Source organism: Bombus terrestris, chromosome 4 (assembly GCF_910591885.1).
Source record: "Bombus terrestris chromosome 4, iyBomTerr1.2, whole genome shotgun sequence".
NCBI lineage: Eukaryota > Metazoa > Arthropoda > Insecta > Hymenoptera > Apidae > Bombus > Bombus terrestris.
Window position 1 is genome coordinate 11,091,404 of NC_063272.1, and position 19,491 is coordinate 11,110,894.

Below are 19,491 nucleotides of genomic sequence, written 5' to 3' on the forward strand. Positions count from 1 at the left end.
AAACAAAACGTATAAAAAGGTCAGAAGATACCTTGCTGGAAGACACTAAGTTATGGAGCGTAAAACCTGGCAAGAATGAAAACAAGATGAACGGCGGACATATGGTAGGGTTCGTTCCTAGGGTACCATGTAAATTCTATCGTTGCTAGCTCCACTCTAAGGTACAGACGAGACTTTCAATTCGGTTTTCATTCATCAAACCTTCGACCTCCAGTGGAAAACTTATAGTTTCCTTATTCTGATACATCCATCAAGTATTCAGTCCAACAAGTTAGAATCGCGCGAGGGCGAGAGAAAAATTGCACTGCAGAATGTCGCATCTTCCTTGCCTGTACTGCAATACTTCACACGAAAGTGGTATTCGGTGAAACGTATATTTGGTAAATGTTACGCGGAGACCATTCCAAGGCAACATAAAGGACATGTATAAATAAAACCCTTTCGACTGGCTCCAAGATATCCGACTCTGTCGATCATCGATTATTTATAAAAAGAAAAAAACACTTATCAGAGAGATTGTACGCCAAATGGCCGTCGTTTTAGAAACTTGCCGAGCAAATTCGTCGAATATATAGGTATACTTGCTTGTAAAATTTTCCTTTCCTCTTAATAAATAGAGCTAAGTATTGGTATCGGGAAAAGATTTCGTTCGAACCGATTGTTCGAATTTTACTCGCAGGATATCAATCTCTTTCTGTTTATATATCCGTAATAAAATTGTAAAATGTAGCATGATCAAGAGAAAAAATTGTACACTGCCCGCAGTTATACTAGTTCCCGACTAAATTCAGATTTCCCTGACGACTAATTTTTCTCGCCGTAAGCGGAACGTTTATCTTGGTGTAAAAACAAAAAAGGAGACAGGTCTATCTCGTGAAATATACTCCGATTTTTGCAGTACATTTTATCAACGCGGAACAGACGCTCCATTATGCGCGGCAGATGCAAACGCATCAGGACACGGCCAAGTCGCAAAATACAAGTACCGGTGTGCATAAAGTACAAAAGCATAGGCGAAACGAGGAACAGCAACGATCGAATCATGCGAACTCGGCGCAGAATCAGCTGATTTCGTTTCGCTCTATTGCATGAAACACACCTTGTGATTCAAATATATAATAGCAAGTTGAACGTGCCCTGTTGCTATTTCTCTTCCTGTTCCGTGCACTCGATTCATTTTTCTATTTTTTAGTCTGTGTCAAGACCAGTCAGTTCCTCTGATATATATATGCAGATCGAGATAACACCTAGCAATAACTTTAACCCTTCTAAAATATTTCTGCTATATATACTTAAACGATGTAAAATGAAAGAATCGAATAGAAATTATTTAACATCGCAATTAATGCGATGGAAACGCGAATTAAAAAAAAATAGAATGAGAATTGTAACTTCGAATTAATTGCACGAAATATCTACATACAAACATGTGTATACAGTAAAACATACATCAAATATTGCGTAATATTTTTAAAATCATAAAAGTTTGATTAATAATGAGACAAATGTTGATATTTTAATTTTGTTCATTTATGTTGAAGAAATTTTTCACATATTCCTTAAAATAAAATCCTATAATTGTATAACATCTACTTTCTACTAAATCTACATGCATTTGTACGTCATGTAGACACCGAAAACACTCAATACGCTAACGAGGAAAGCATATGCAACAGACTACACGTTCAATGTCAATCAATTTAACTAAGCAATATGCATTACGCTCATAATACCAAAAATAAAGAATAAGCGCAAAGCGTAATCAATTTTAGTTTTTATTCGTATTGTAAGTAAAAATGTATACATCAAACTAACCCAAGATATAACGTAGCATCTACTTTACGATCACCGTTCTCAAAAGAATAATTTTTAATGTATCTCGTAGCTATCTAATTTTATGTTTGAAAATTTGACAATTCCATATTTCGCGAATCATTATACTCGTACATCTAATTAAAATATTCTTTTGTGATGATGTATTTCAATTTATTTTCATTAAGAAAGGCGGCCAACGCGTCACAAAAGACACAAAGGGGAGAATCGAAATGAAAAGGCATAACATCCCATTGAAACGTTCAGAGCGGTATGACCATTGTTTCTCCGTTAATAAACATAGATAAATACATTTCGGAAGATGGAACGTCATGAAATCTCGGTGGTTACACAACATAGTTATTCATACATAAATTAGAAGCGTGAAATGAATACCGAGGGTGTATTTAATTAAATTTGTGTCATGATGTACGTGCCAGTTATTACAACCGGTCCCGCAGGTGTTCCCCTTGAGTAAAATTACGTGTTTATAAGTTTTTCCTCTGTTAATATCTTCTTAGCACGAGTATCCAGCAGCTCGTTAATTTATTCTTACGGAAATTTAAGCAAAAGAGAGAAAAACGAAAGGTGAGAATGAATATTTGAATCCGTCGGTTGTAGAACTATTTTATTACAAGCTCCAGGCGATTACGTTAAAATTTCAAACGCTTGAGTAAATAAATATACGGCAGTGCATGCTCGATTACGGAGAATTTTCGTACTCGGAGGATTTGCGTTAATCTCCTGTATCTACTTATCATAAAGCATCGTGTGAATGTACGCAAGAATGCACGTAACGTGTAAATGAAATAAAACGAGATTTTGAACGTTGACACCAACGATCACATCGTGACATTTGACCGCAAAGAAATTTCATAAAAGGAATCAGATTTTAATTCAATAAATTCGGTTAGTTACGAAATTTCCGCGAATTTAAATTGGCCAGCTTATTACTTTCATGTTCGAATGTAATAAGAGACTTTTCACCTTATAATCATACGCCACCAAAAGTAGCACCCACAAGTTTCTCGCAGGTCTATGTATACAGAAAATATAATTTTCTCGATAAATTCAAGTTATACAAGCAATCCCCATGGGAAGATGAGTAGAGGGTCGCGCAAAAAGTACTAACGGCCACTGCTTTCAAAGTACGAAGTTTTAACTTTATCTCAAGCTCCCTACCGGAGATTGCAAATATATGTATGTCGTCTCGTTTCCTAGAATCTCATTAGCGCGATATTTTGCAGAATTTAATTTAAACGATATTCGAGGCGATACGGTGTTAGCCAGGAATTAAGTTTTCTTTTCAAGGACCAATTTACTACGATCGAAATTCTCATGTATATTAAGAATTTGTATCATGCTATGTGCTAAAAATTGTTGAAAATCTACAAACCGAAAAGAGAGATTACAACTAACGATGCTTTCACCTCCGTTTCAAGGTTAATAAATATTTTAAAATGCGTGACGCAACGATAACAAATTTTGTTTCTAAGGTATGTATATTTAGAATAATTACTGTAATATTAAAAAAAAATCTAAACTGTTCATGCTAGTGACATAAAATTTACAATTTTACGATTATTGATTTTTCGTTATCTTTTAATTATTAAACAACCGACAAATTCAAATATATTATATGATTACATAAAATCAAACAAAAGCACTTCACACCAGATGCAAAAATGTTACTCACCACCCAAGTCTGCGAAGAAGATTTCCCGTAGCGCTAGAAACTCCTCCCCCGACGTAATATTAGCACTTCCGAAACTGTCGTTCTCGGGCCAGACTTCCCTGCGAAATGATTTTCTACATTCAGCAAAGATTCCTTCCTTATTATTACAACAAGAAGCTTGGAATCGATAATTCTATCCTTTATTAAATATCATATTGCTTATGCGTATACTCAAATACTTTAAAGGAAGACTTTTCGCGAGACCTTCAAGCATTATAAAACATATTGCTATACAACTATTTTATATTTTATATAACTATTTTTTAAGTAGAACCGCACTGTATTATACGTACGATACACAAAGAAAATATATTTCATAGAAAATTTAGTTAATTTTCTACTACAAAAAGAGACAAATTATTAAATCAATGTATGGAAGAATATACAATCTCAACTCAAATCATGAAAACGACCTTTACTAACGAGATGTAACTTTCTTCTGAATTTTAAATTAAAATACACTCCAAGAATTATCCAGGGAAATTGTAAATATGGAAAATTAAAAATATTCCATGGCTGCAAAATTTCCCCGACATGGTCTTCTAATATTTATGCGAACGTGGCAAAAGAAGTAACACGTATATTGCGGAATGAGATTAGCGTGATTAAACAAAGCGAGGCACTTAATGACGTGTTTCATTATCTTGAGTAGCATACGTAGCAAAGACGCGGAAGACGAGACGATGAAAAGTAGCAAAAGGGTAAGGGAGAGATAGGAGAAGAGGTCCGAGTGGCAATCTCAATGGGTCTCGTAGAAGGCTCCCCTGAGTACGAGAACCTCACCGCGATCTACGCCAACATCCGGCTGCTTACGTCAAGTGTTCACGCCCAACCCTCTATTCTTCCATCTACCTTCGGCCATCGTCGTCGTCGGTGTACATACATGCATAACGTCCACGAAGTGCCTGTGTTCTAAAATATCCAGAGGTAGAAGGTGGTGAAGTCAGCCCCGAGCGTGGAAAATGAATAAAAAACCGTACGAAGAAAGATTCTCAGGGAGACGATGGCACAGCTGCTTCGCGATCCACTCAAATTTCATTGAATTTATTCTCCAAGCTTATCTTAGAAAAAAACACTATCTCATCGATGTTTTCGTTCAATGCAAATCCCAATAGAAAACGATGTTCAAAATTTTCTTTCGTTACTTGTAAATAATCCACTAAGAAGGAAAGGAAGCAAGAGATAGGAATTGACATTTCAAAAGCAGGCTTGTTAAATATTTAAATATGAGTAATAAAAGGAACTGGTAAGCTTAATTTGAAGATGAGCTACACGAAACAAAGCTACATGCTGCCTTCAGTAAACAGGGTGGAGGAAATACTAATTGCTTCGCATGAAGATCGTCCTTCATAAAGCATAAGAGTCAGGAACAGAGAGAGCGAGTGAGAGAACCTGTCCGTTTTACGAAAGTTCTATTCCCTGTGAGAATCCAAAAGCATCAAGGAAAGGAGAAAGTCCTTGTACGTGACCAGAGGACAAAGCTAAAATCACGCCTTCACCTTGACGGAACACTCATGAAAAAGGGTGTAGTTAATGGCGGAAGATTCCTAACCCTGTGCTAGATGGTGGCTGGCTTCTCAGGAAGTCTTCACCTGCCTTGAATTTTCATTAAAAAACTGCTGCACGTAGAAATATTCTGAAAGGAGAGTATCATCAAAGAGAACGCTAGAGACGACGAAACGTGATTGGACAACGAAGTCGACGTTAGAAGTAGACGTGCATAGTGGCACACTACTTGCTCGATAAATATAACTACTCTGTTTCAGAATTCAAGCTTATCATGTTACCATAATAATACCTATGAATGGTGCTGTCATTATACGAGCTTAGCCAAATCAGCATCCTCCGGAGCTTGCACTCTCCTTATTCGATTTGCCTGTTACAGTATATATTGTACGATACAATATAAAGAAGATAATTCTCATACAGTCAGTATTAGTGGTCTTAATCATTCCGTTACGAATGAATTATTTTACCAAAAAACAATCACGTAATTATTAGTATTAAATTATCTATTTAATTACACAAACCTACATAAAAGAATTTTTCTTTCCATAAAAGAATTATCTTTTCTGGCAACTATATTAAAAAATAGCATTGGCTACTTAAAATTGTCTCCGTCAATATCTTCACTTCTTCTGCATAATACAAGGAGTAATAAAGAAACAAAATGTACAAGCATTAACATCTATGAACACTTTCATGCACGCATAACTAAAAACGTATTGCAAAACACATCTCATTTTCCCTACAACAAAACCTAATCCGTTTATGGAGCATGTCAAGCCGCAGGTCAGGAAAGTCTGGCTACTTTCGAGAGTGCAAAATCCCTGACTTGGAGGGAGAATCCAATAAGCGGGTAGGAAAAGGGTGAAGATGCAGAAGGAGGGAGTCGAGGAGAGAAGGGAGGTTACGTGCTGTCCCCAGGGCAGAAGAAGTGGCTCGTATGGGGTCGCTGCTGCTGGCTGTCTGAATAGAAATCCAGTACCATACAATCCCCATTATCCCCCGATTTGAAGTCCCGCGACAATGGAATCTCTCAGACGCGCCTCAACCAACCTCCCAATCCCATCGTCCGAACTACCTCCTTTGCCAGACACGGAACGAATAATTTCAACGCGTCAATTGTCGCCCTTGACACTCGAACATTCAAGACCAGGTTCATCTCTTAGTTCGAGGTCAGAATAGCACAACTTATCGGAGGTAGATTGGCTTTGTTCAATTCGAAATCGAAAAATGCTTGAAATTAAGTTATTTGAGGTTCGAATCGCTCGTAACATAGAAATTGCTAAATCCCGAATTTAGAATAACAAGAAAGATGTATATAACAAAGAATCGATCCAAAAATACTACAGATAGTATCATCCTATAAATCTAGACGATTATCAATAAAAAATATATTCTACGACTGTTACATTTTTAACCAAATAAAATCGTAAAAAAATTCTAAAAGTAATGATCCGGCAATGTTTTAATTTAAAAAATGCAATGCAAATTAGGTGAACATTGTAATTTCACCCATGTATCTAATTTGGCAATTTTCATTTGCTTCTAATTACAGCGGTAGAATCTACCCTTCAAACCAGAGAAAATTCCAACTTTTAAGACGCAAATAAGACCGTTGATTATTCGCCTTACTCCTCCTCGTTTAACACGAAAAGGGCTAAAAGCTACGCTTCTTCTCCTTAATTATCCTGCGACTTTGAGTTATCCAAGCCTGAACCAAAGTCAGCACACTTTGCCGGTGGCACCGATGCAGATGGTGTAAGTAGAAAATTAGAGGATTTGAGTCAGTATCTAAACGACGAGAGTATTTGCTAGGCAAACGGAACGCGATCACTGGAAACTCTCCATGCTTCTCAAGGGCAAGCTGTACCTAAGCTACGTAGATATATGAATAAAAGGAAATTCAAAGCATTATACTGTTTACCGTAATACCACCAGATTATCAGAAATGTGTTATTAATATCTCTTATTCTGAGCCTACCTCTATATGCTACATAGTCAACAGTCTGCTGCTTCCTTTTATCCCGTTGTATGCACAAGGTCGGCATGAACCAGAAGCTTCCATTGTGTACCGGCTATGGCAAAGCTTACCCCATAAAATGGACGATGGAATATTACGAACAATCTCCTAAAGTACTACGTAGAAGTACTGCGGTGATGATACCGCCTAAAGAAAAATCTGTAGGAAGGGCTATAACTCCCTAGCTTTACGAGAAAGACCGCTCACGATGAAGCAGTTTTTTGTTTCGGCAATTTTACTCTAGTGCCTTTGAGATGTGTGTTAACTGCAACGAAAGCTCTTTAACTTGCACGAAATCTCATTCACTGAAATTAAGATACTTCTTCAACGTGTCTTGAAGTAATTTTAAGATCAGAAAGAACTGCGTAATTGAAAATCTTCTTAGCTAAATATGTACTATAAAGTTAATTAGCGGGTAACTTGCCATGAAATGCAATACATACAGGATAGATGAATATCGTATTCGACAAAAATGTTATTAATCTAGTAACTAATTATAAAAATAGATTTATAACCGGCGTACTGTTATAAAAAAGAAACCCTTTGTACGCAACGTGAATACAAAGAACTCGTTTCCGCATCAACGAGTTCATCGACAAAAGAGGTATTAATCTAGCAATTAATTGTAAGAATAGATATAACTGACGCACTGTTATAAAAATGAAACTCTTTGAACGCGAAGTGAATGCAAAGAACTCATTTTCGCGTCAACGAGTTCATCTCCAAAGTATACTGCTCCCGCGAAACCATCGATGCGGCGATTAAGGCTACCAACCAGAAGGATCGATGGGACGGAATGGAGAAACAACTTAACGAAGGGAAAAGACTCGTGAGTATATTTAGAGGCAGAACACTTCAAAGGGACAGGGTTCAGTACCGCTTCGGACTCATTGAGATGAACCAACATGCATTGACATATTTCAAGAACGGACCATCCCTTTCAGATTTAATGCAATGTAAATATCAGTGGAAGAGTAAACACTTGCCAGCTAGCCAATTAATTGGCCCAGGCTTCTAAAGAAAACGAACGCTGAAAAAATCAAATGTTTCCATGAAACAGACCTCTCTGAATAATTTAATATAAACACTTCGATTAAATGAGCGACAGTCACTAACACGAGCTTTCAGGACTGAATACATTCGATTCCTTGCATATTCGATATCTTGTTCTTAAAAAGTACTACCGACATGTTGTATGAAGTTAATATGCCATATCTTCTTTCTTCATTCAATAAAAAATTCATTAAGTCAGTTGAACGAAAATAGAGGAATGTATAACTGAAACGTCTGAATACTTACAAGCGGTAAGTTTAAAGCGTAAGAAATAATTATCACCAAGGGAATTAGGATCGTTTAAGTTAATTATTAATTCCCACATACATTACATTTAGCATGTAACAACTTTGGCAAAATAAAGCTTTAACAAACCACCTATGTGCCTATACAATATTTTAGATATCCCGAACCACTCACCTCGTAGCTGTAACATATATTTTATACTCAACCGCGAAAAAGGTAGAGATTAGCAAGAAAAGCGTGAAAAGCAAAGAAAACTGAAAACCATTTTGTTGAATACATTGGGAAACTCTCGCCTCTGGTTTACGGCGTATAAATCAATGATTGGTCGACCACAGAGATGCTGTGAGTCAAATGCGAAGAAATTTCGCCGCGTGTGACCTGTCATCAACCTGAATGCTATTTTCAGCTCAGTGGCTCTTATTCATCTCTTCGCATAAATGACATTTTTAGCCCTGAGCATTGTTCATATCCACATCAAATGGATTTAAAAAAAAATCGCTTTTTGTATTCGCAGATTAAGCATGAAAGACAGCAATACAATTAAATACTTCCCGTAACTTTATTAGCTTTTCATTCTAGCGATTTGTCTAAAATCGATAATAATTAAGCTATTCCTATGAGTAAATTACGTAATATAAAATTGACATATAGGGAAACTCATTACTATGCAATAGTATGTACATTATGAATAAATATCGATGTGATTAATTACAGCCATGTAAATTGTAATTACATACATGTTTACATTCAATAATATTGATATAGGGTGTATCAAACCCTGTTTCACAAGATATTAATTATTATAAAATTATTCAGGAGAAAATTCTTCTGATAGAGAATAGAATGGTATACAAACTCTCTAGTTTTAAACAGATTTTGTTTAATACCTTAACCAATAAATTTTTTCTCTGCTTATTAACAAATATAACTAAAATTTGTAATACTATTAATAACATTATTACTTTCAAAAAGACAACTTACACAATACAAATGAATTTTATAAGATATGATAATACATATGTATAAGATAGTTCTTAAATTCATAAAAAACAATGGCTAAAATAAGCAACTAAATTAAAGACAATTTATATCTGTATATGTCATGAACATGTGCATTAAATGATGTATATCACAGCTCTTACAAAGAAAGATCAAATTTTGTTATGTCTTAATATCTATTCTGTATAATATGTATCCCAGATAACACGTACACAATTTTTGTCTTTAACGCAACAAACTGTCAAAGTATTAAAAAAGTGTTTAAAGGCTTAAGTTGTTCCAGAGGTGATTAAAAGTTTATCTCACGGTACGACGATATCCAAGATCGTTGCATCGTGTGCAATAACCAGGAACTTCTAACGCGATATGTTGGCGGAACTAACCACGCTGTCTTATATTTGTGAAATGAAATTAATCCCTCTAATGCGATTGAAGAGCTACTACATACGCTGAAGTCAATTGGGCTATTAAAATTATGAATGTAAACACGCCGTAAAAAAGAAATCAATATTAATTCTTTAATTTCTACTATTTATAATATTAACTCTTTAATTTCTACAAATACTGTAGTACAATATGTTGTACTACATATGTTGTACATTACAATACCATTATTTCATATTAAATTATTGTTCAGGCTGCAATATTTGATTGAATATACTAAATGAATGATGAATAATGAATATACTAAAATCTCTTAAGCTATTGTTTATTCATCTATTTATAATAAATTGCAAGAAATAAGTGATGATGAACTATAAATTGTCAATTAAAAGCTTTTTCACATAAGAAGGAAAGATTTCATTATAAATAAAATTTCGGGCAGGTCAATTAACTCCAGACTATGAAATTATTTTATTTGACAAATGGAAGACGAGAAAGTTACTTTCACTAATATGCATATCGCGCGCACATCAAGAAGTTACTCCCTAGAGGCAGGACGTCATGGAAATTGATCGAATACCTTGACGCGACGGCGTGAAATAGGCCAAACTTTAATCACTTTTTTAGCATGCGGGTAGATTTTTGTGGCAGAAAGATTGTATATTCGCGATACATACCACATACCAACAAAAAGGACGTGATAGTATCGGATCTCCTTGTTAATAAAAACATTCCTCCATATTTTGTACTACAATTTTCCTATATATATTCATTAAAGGTAATAGAAGTAATGAAATCCACACTACTACAATCGCACAAATGTTAATGCTACATTAAAGAGAGCCACCAAATTTCTTCCGAGCGTGAAATTTTAAAGACAACGTGTTAAATAATTACAATTACAGATATTTATGTCACTAATAAAACGTTAAGATTTTAATTACTATTTTTTATTTTTTCTAATTTTTTTCTATACAAAAATATATACATAAAAATATGCAAATTAAGGTACAAGATCGATTATTATTATTATTTATCATTAATATGTTAATTTTGTTTTTAAATTCATGCTTCATTCATATTGTTCTCTATTCATAATTTCAATAATTTGAACTGATAATCATATTCAAGTAAGTATTATATCAAACAAACGACAGTAGGAAGAATATTAATCGATAACAATGACACTTATTTTAACATTTATATTAGGATCAGTTTATAAAATAAATACTAATTATTCTATGGGATGATCTTTGAATATACGCAACAATTTTCATAGAATTACCGTTCAAAACAAATAGTGTACTTACCTTGCTGCACGAATAAGTCCAATAGCTTGCTCCAGATCCTTCGATCGTAGTAGCTTTTGGACCCTCTTCATTGCATCAACTCTGAAACCAAGGAAACGACCAACATGACATAATAAAAGTATTCTTTGCATTCAACTTCAATTTGCCAATATCGTTATAATCGAATAAAGTAACATAAACATACTTCTGATCATCTATAGGTACATCCAACGTTGCATCAAATGGTATAACTTGCGGTATCGTTCCTTCTTGCATTACAATAGATAGTTGGGGACTAACTTCGTCCCAACGTTCTTCTAAGCTTCGAACCGGAGGTTGTTCTTTCTGTACAGCTTCTATTCACGTTTGATATTAGAAAGCATATCCTTAATTAAATTGAGAGGAAACAATATTTCGTTTCTTACTTTTTTTATTTGTTCTTTTGTATCGTGTTGGTTTCACTTTCTGGACTATTACGCTACGTTTATTTCTCCCACAATAATTACTCAACATTTTTAAGAAGATGTGTGCTGTTGTAGTGAGATCAATCAAATATTGTCTAAAAAAAAAAAAAAAAAATAAGAACGTTTCACTTAATACATACAGAGCTAATTTAAATTTAAATGAAGTGTGAAAAATTAAAGAAAAGAATAGTTTTTACATTAAAAAGAAATTACGAAGTTTTATTTATATTATATTATATATAATTTTATATATAATATATGTTATTTATATTATATATACGTAAGTATATTGAGTATTAAAATGTAATAATATCTAGATATCAATTATACCTATTTATTCGTCTCCCAATTATACTTGAATATTTATAGTTCAATAAGATTCTCATTCGAAACGTCGCGTCGCTTCAAATGAAACAATACCCGCCGTGAAATTAATACAGTTCTGTTGTGTGTATAGTTTGCAAGTCGTAACATCAGCAACGAAGTTTGCTGCACCCGTCAAGTCTTGTTTTCGTCAGCGTCACTAAGACGTCAAAGTAACGACGATATCGCGGTATGGTGCTCCGACCTTACATTTCCGTAGTGGAAAACCCGTCAAACTCGCGAAAAGTTGAACGGCCGTCGTCTTTTCCCATTTCGCCGGCCGGAAGGTCGATAGAAGTTGTTTATTCCAGCAAGAAGCGAAAAAGAAAAGAGGAGGACCAGACAAGAGCGAGGGGAGGACGCAATGGAAGGGGGTGCAGTCGAAAAGAAGCAAGAAAGTACGAGAAATAGCTCCCTCGTTGTTCGAGCCGATTGATTTGAAAGTGAATCAATCTGTCTGCAGTAGATAAAACTTTTAGCAAACAGTTTTTCATTTTCCACTCCTATCTATTCGATAAACAGATACCCAGAGCATGAAATAGTAATAACAACGAAATATTTCACAAGTAAATTACATCATTAATTTTCGTTATAGGATATTTAAAATTCCTGAGAACACATTAAACATTCATCTTTCCGACTTAAACTAACAATTTCTGAATCTTTATATGAAAGAAAAAATTTTGAATTATTAGTTGTGCAATAAGTTTGTTCATCTTTTAATCATCTTTTAACGTTATATTTTGAAGATTATTATAATAGCATTACTTCTTTTAATAAATGTTTCCCATAATTGTATTATTTAATAACAGTAATATGTGATGAAAAAACAAATACATATTACGAACATTCAATAAGGGAACTGTTTATTAGTATACAAATTAGATGATAAATTTTTCATGACAGAGCAGAATTCGCTCGTGTGCAATTTATGATATTAATTGAATATTGATTGTGTCAAAAATGTTTGTTAAAAATTTAATTATCTAATCAATTAAATTTTATTATTATTAATATCTCAATGTTTGAAATACTTTTATCATTTGGCAACATTAAAATTCATGTTACGTTACAGAGAATCTTTTATACGAACCGAGACATTTTAACCTCGTCGAAACAGAGAAGGAGAGAAAGAATCGTTTCCCGATATTCCATAACATAAAACACGTTACTCTTAATAACCTTGCTGGATTCTCTAACACCACGATCTGTACTTTGATCCATTGCCATTAAAGTGTACAGAAGTTCCTATAATAACAAAAAGAAAAAAACATATTTCGTTCAATGCATCTATCAAACGAAAACAAATATCAATACTCGGTTCCTCACCTGATACGCTTTCAATGCTAAATGTAATCTACGAGACCAAAGGGGAATTCTCTTTTTGTCAGTAATTATCATCTCGTAATAATGATCCATTTGTCTTTGTACTAAATGAAATACTTCCGTGGATATTGTTTCGCTGTTGATAAATTAGTAGAAAAAACCAAACATTACATTGCTTTTAAAGAAGGAGCAGAAATTAAGGTTAAAGATGTTTTAACTTCCGAATAATTAGAATTAGTTAATTGTAACAAAATACAACGATACGATAAAGTCTCTAATTTTTGATAAATTCTTAAAAACAAACTTTAAATAATAAGAAAAACGTCATGTGTATGTATGTACGTGTGAGATCACCAATTGCTAACATTTCTACATGCTTCGAATGATAATGAATGTTCAATGAGCACTGGTTGGAAGGAAAATTTAAATCCCAACAATACATGTTGCTTAAAGCAGAGCACGTAAAGGCGCTTGCACTGAAAATAGCTAGAAAATGTTTCTCAAAGACAAGAATCTAAAGAGAGCGACGATGCGTAAAACGAGTTGGAAAACTATCTCTTTCCTTTCTTCAACGTTTATTCTCTGACAATGTACCTTCTTTTATTACGAAATAAGGAAATTCCACCGACTTACCTCACATATTTTACTTCAAACTTGTAATGGCGGTTGAACTCCATGAAAAAACGCAAGGCCCATAAGTAACAAGTTGTTTCAGATTGATTGGTTTGAGCTCCGCTGACTATACAGGACTTTGAGTATTTCATTACGGGGTTGTAAGCAGCATTCAAGAATTCTATGCAAAATTCTTTCAAAATGAGTCTCACACTCAACGCAGATGTACGTTCACCCCTTGGATCCCACATGGGACGTTTGTTTTTCGGTTTCGACACTTTTTTCTATGTCGCATTGAAATCGAAATATACATTACTATTAAAATTATGTTACACAAATCTATATACTTATTATTATTATTAATTACATAGATATTATACGTTTTATTCAGGATCGACAAGAAAGAATTGAAAACATGTGTATTAAATATTTGACTGTCTGAAAACAAACTTCATCACAAATGTTTTATCGTACCAGTATAATCCTTTTTAAATTCATGAATAATGTAATGAATATATCTTTTTGCGCTAATACTAAATACTAACTACTGAAAAATATTGCACTAAATACTACATTTAACAATGTATTGTTCTGTATCCAATATTTTATATTACATCAATAAAGAAAGATAGACAGGGTATTCAACGTAATAAAATTGTCACCACAATTCTTCAGACGCTTTAAATAAGCTGGCAAAAAATGTTCTAGATAAAAATTAATCGATACTGAATCAACGACAAGCTGCAATATAAAAAGAAATCAACAAAATTTGTTATCTAGATACTCAAAAAGTGAAACGACTGTTTTCAAACAGTGGAAGTGCCCCAGGTTTTACTGAACAATTTTTTTATATTGCAGTTTGTTATCAATTAAGTACTGAACTTTTGCTCAGAACATTCTTTTTCAAATTATCAAAGGTGTCTAGAAAGTCTTAGTGATTGTTACATTGTCAACATCCATTATATCCTAATCAAGATTATAGAAATAAAGAATGAATTGCCCGTTATATTAAACTTCTATCCACTCTGTTAAACTAAACTTAACATTTTGTTGTATATTTGTAACGGAAAAACTTCTTTTTAATCTAAAGTTATAATAAAATCACATTTTGTAACCTTTATTACAAAAGATTAGCAAAATAATCTATAGAATACAAATTCGTTTAATAGATGACATAGACTTTATGCCTTTCATTGTTTCAATATAACAATTTCACGAAAATGTAGAAGGGATCAGAGAAGGGAAGGGATCAAGAGAAGGAAATTGGTGGAATTCCATAAAAGATATGGCAGAAGTCACTGATCGCCTCAATTCGAGATAGCCGTCAGGCATGTGACCCAGTAGATTTATAACAGTTCATAATGAAACGAGCTACGAAAAAACAAGCTAGGAAAAGTTTGTCTTCAAATACGGATGTTCTGCGAAGGAAACGGTAATAACGATGTAAGAAGGAAAAGGATCGTTTTATAGTCGAGCGGGACACAAGAGACAAGAGAAAAGGAGGAGAAACGTCCGCGAAAAGAGCACTGACCTAGTTTTAAATGTTTCAGCACCATTAAGCAAGAAGCCAGTTCTAATTACGCGAGGATAGCCTTAATTAACAACCGTATTTTCATTCAAATCCACCCAGCCTTCATTCCTACTTATTCATTAATGAGAGCTACCGTTGGAAACCAAAGATTAATTGAATTGACCATTTTCTGGTTTGACGTTTATTTCCTTTATTTGGAAACAGAAACAAAAAAAGGAAATGAAAACCATAACAGAATTGTTTCATATCAATAACGGCTGCAATAATTACCTTATCTTGGCCGAAGTTTAGTGCCTCGATCTTCTGGTATGGTTTGTGACATAATAGCTGATTTTCTCCAATGGCTTTCATATTTTGCACAACGTAAGTTCCACCAAAATGTGAATGTCTAAACATATTATTAGACAATTGACAAAAAGATTGTTACGTATACCTGATTATAAGTAAAGCGAAATAAATTGTTTGATATGAAAAAAGAACCCATTATTCAAAAATAAACCCCCCCCCCCCAAAAAAAAAATCCCATCAATTTTATGTATGACTTCTGAAAATCTAATCAATAGTATGGAAGGCGGCTGTCACTAGCAGGTAGTTTGCTAAACGAGGAAGATGCATTTTCTTCCTCGCACATTTATTTGCGGGAGAAAATCGTCTTCGATTTCTTGTTTTTATTATTCTTGTGTAATCGGTTCATTATATCAACTACAATAGATACATAATTTAAACATTAACAAAATCAGAGACTGAACTAGAAATATTGAAAATAAATTTATTTATTGTTTATTTAAAGAAAGATGTGAATATGTGAATACTTGACAAATATTAGAAAAATTCAAGTTTCTAAAAAATTACAAATAACCATCTGAAATATTTAAATTTCATAAAATTTCTGATATCTAATTTTTAGTAATTTTTATTAAATACATTCTAAATCAATGATACATTTTTCAATTTTGCTATTTTAAAGCTTTTATCTTTGAAATATTGAACATAAAATCCTGTTTTGGACGGTGCCATTTTGTCGCTTGTGATAGCATTGTCCATCGATTCATAGGGTGTGAGAGAAAAGATCAATCTCTCTACCTCCTTTGATTTCTTTTCAAGTTGCAAAAAGCTTTCTACGGAAAATAGGGGAACATAGCAAAAAGATGTGAATAATGCACGACACAAGAATAAAACACGTGCACTCCCCAACAAGTGGGTAAAAGCATCTATTCAAATGGTGCGTGGTCTTACTTTAAAAAGTGGGTCAGGTTTATTACATATGTAGTACTAGGAATAAATTAACTTTCCTTAACAATGTCCCTTAAGTGGTATTGATCGTCTGTTTATCCTGTTATATTCACAATATTATTCATGTTCAATTTTCTTATAAGTATGTTAAAATAACTTGTCGCCCGAGCCATGGATATTCAGCGAAATGTGTAATTAGATTTATATATAAATAATTGTAATATGTCTATACAATTTGCAATAAAGCCAATCATTTACACCGTACATATAGAAACGATCACTGTTTCCACTATTTAAAATAATAAAAAAATAACGTACTATGTTCTTAAATGCTTGATGTATAATAACTTCTAAATATAATCACTTACTAAAACGAAATATTTACAAGCAATAAAGCAAAAAATTCAAAATTGTTTCAATGTATTAAATAAACTATAGATAGATTAACTAGAGTATGAATATTATTTTCTTTTATCTAATTCTTTAACATACTTTTTAAAACTATCTAAATACATAAATGAAGAATAAACTATGTTTTTATTGCATAAAAATTGAAACAAACAAAAAAGTAAATAAAAGTAAATATATATATATATATATATATATATATATAGAGAGAGAGAGAGAGAGAGAGAGAATAAAGAATAATATTAGAGAATAGAGTTAATTAAACTTACCTAGCTCCTGTATATTTTCTCACTCTTTCTATCTTTTTCTCCTTTTCTTTGAGTCGAGCTGCTAAAAGTGTTTCTTCATCCTTTTCTTTTTCGCTAAGACTACGTTGCAAGCCGGACCTCGCTAATTCACTCGCACTTTGATCGCGAAGCATTAACGATATAATCTAATAATATGCAACGTATATAAGACATGAGTAATTGTTAAAAGTTAAATTATTTCGGAGAAAAAATAAAACGTTTGAAACAATATAACGACATTTTAATGTAATATAATCGAGCACATACCTCTAAAACTTGCAAATGATATTGTTGTTCACTTCTGTTACTAGCAATAAATACTAACAAATCAACAATTCCTGACGTATTAAGTGCATATAAAACCTAATGAGCAGAGAGTATATAAAAATATATTCTTATGCAATATTACATTCAATATCATACCTCATCATGAACTGTAGCATCATTATCAACACGTTTCTCATTTTCATCCGGGAGAATTTGCAAAACATTTCTAATAAAAATAAGTATCCTTTCAATGACCATTTCGTTTTCTTCCCCCCTTTCTACATTATCCTATAAGAACAAAGGGATTGTATTGTTTCTTTGTTTCTAAATATACATATAAGATCTATGAACTTAATAAACTTACTAGTTTAAGAATTTTACTTAAACGATTACTAAGTATTGTCCATATACGTCCATCAATTAAAGCTACTTTATATGACTGTGTATATGCAACTAGTTTAAGGTATATAGTACGCTGCATTATGTCAGTAGGAATTTGTTCATTAAAAAGCAGCACAACTGGACTTGTTATATTAATAATTAACCTAATTAAATCAGATGTTATTAGAGTGAAATAATATATAGCAAGTTACAAAACATATTTTGAGTAATTTATTACTTGCCTTAGTAATACATCCCAAAGTTCAAGTTTATCGTAATGGTCAACAAAAATTTTTATAAGATCAGTTTGAAGTACTTTTGTTTGACCAAGAAACTGACGTACAGTATGAGATTCATCGTCTCTTCTTAAATATTTGATAAGATCCTTTATAACATCTATTATGAAATTAATAACTTTAATAATATTTCTTTGTATCGGTGAATTAAGTTTTGACTAACTCATGAATATTTAGTATACAAGATACACATAAAAAAAGTAACAACTACTTTTACCTAAACAGTAATTGTCTAAATGATACTTAGATCCATCATAATAACCAAGTGCAGCGCACGTAGCTGCAAGTTCAGTAGATAGGTAATCTGACATGATTTAATTTATAACAGATTATAAAGTATATATGTATTCCTTTCTATTGAATTCTAATCATTATTATTCAAATGAATTTTTAGATCACCTGCAATAAACAATATGTTAGACCTACTAAAATGACACTATTACTTAAGCTTTATTACTTAAATAACTAAAATATTGTCAAATAATTACAATCCAATAATTGTAATAAATGTAAATATGTTATAAATCAGTATTTTAAATTTTGTACTAATAACATTAATTTCTATGGATATTTTTAATTAAATTTACGAATCTTATACATATTTTACTTTTATCACATATTCAATAAATCAATATTATAAACAAACCAATGCTGTTTTTTTAACTAATACGTGAAACAATACCATAGTTTAACCTTATTTACTATAGTTAACCGTAGTTTAAAATCACCATAATTGTATTATTTATGTGTATTCGCACGAGATACTAATAACCGGCGTGCATGGCGTTTGAGGTTAACTTTGGTTGGTTGAAACGGAAACAGAATAAAATAAGTTATTAACAATGTCATTATTAACACTCACGTGCGTAATGAAACTCTGAACTAATGTAATCATTGTCACTTAACAGTTTCAATTAAAACACTCACTGCACTTAATAAATACAAAAATAATTACAGGCAATGGACACGTCAAACGCGCAACAGGTAATGAAAAATGCGCGGGAAAATGTTTGCTATGCTTTTACGAAATTGGCCGATAGAGTGCTTTCGAGTCCTACTGAAATAAGAATGAATAATTAATTGCAATTTCTTTATAATATATAATGTCGTTTGACAACAATATAATAACTTATTTGATAGAAATGTACAAATACTTTTTTATTATTTGCAGTAACAGAAAAAGGAACACTTTCGGTAAGTACAAATTATTTATCAATTTAGGAGATAATTATTTAGTAAAAAATGATAATTTAGTTTAAGAAATTAAACTACATAAAGG

The 19,491-nt window shown here is 32.7% G+C and overlaps 1 protein-coding gene across 2 annotated transcripts in view; it reads right to left on the bottom strand.

Annotated features, from left to right (window-relative positions):
• LOC100646408 (protein timeless homolog) overlaps window positions 1-19,223 on the bottom strand; it is a 248,731-nt gene extending 229,508 nt beyond the window's left edge. Inside the window, exons 1-15 of one of the 2 annotated variants that reach the window (XM_003394988.4) lie at window positions 19,075-19,223; window positions 18,430-18,611; window positions 18,159-18,312; window positions 17,900-18,080; window positions 17,692-17,823; window positions 17,536-17,631; window positions 17,251-17,414; window positions 15,611-15,728; window positions 13,831-14,093; window positions 13,201-13,333; window positions 12,965-13,119; window positions 11,470-11,603; window positions 11,250-11,400; window positions 11,066-11,146; window positions 3,509-3,606 (exon numbers count right to left, since the gene is read on the bottom strand). In XM_003394988.4, coding sequence (XP_003395036.2) covers window positions 3,509-3,606; window positions 11,066-11,146; window positions 11,250-11,400; window positions 11,470-11,603; window positions 12,965-13,119; window positions 13,201-13,333; window positions 13,831-14,093; window positions 15,611-15,728; window positions 17,251-17,414; window positions 17,536-17,631; window positions 17,692-17,823; window positions 17,900-18,080; window positions 18,159-18,312; window positions 18,430-18,523 — 1,954 coding nt within the window. In that variant the 5' untranslated portion in view covers window positions 18,524-18,611; window positions 19,075-19,223. The remainder of the gene's footprint in view (window positions 1-3,508; window positions 3,607-11,065; window positions 11,147-11,249; window positions 11,401-11,469; window positions 11,604-12,964; window positions 13,120-13,200; window positions 13,334-13,830; window positions 14,094-15,610; window positions 15,729-17,250; window positions 17,415-17,535; window positions 17,632-17,691; window positions 17,824-17,899; window positions 18,081-18,158; window positions 18,313-18,429; window positions 18,612-19,074) is intronic. The other variant, XM_048405629.1, reaches the window with a different exon arrangement.
• Between the last annotated feature and the right edge of the window lie 268 nt (window positions 19,224-19,491).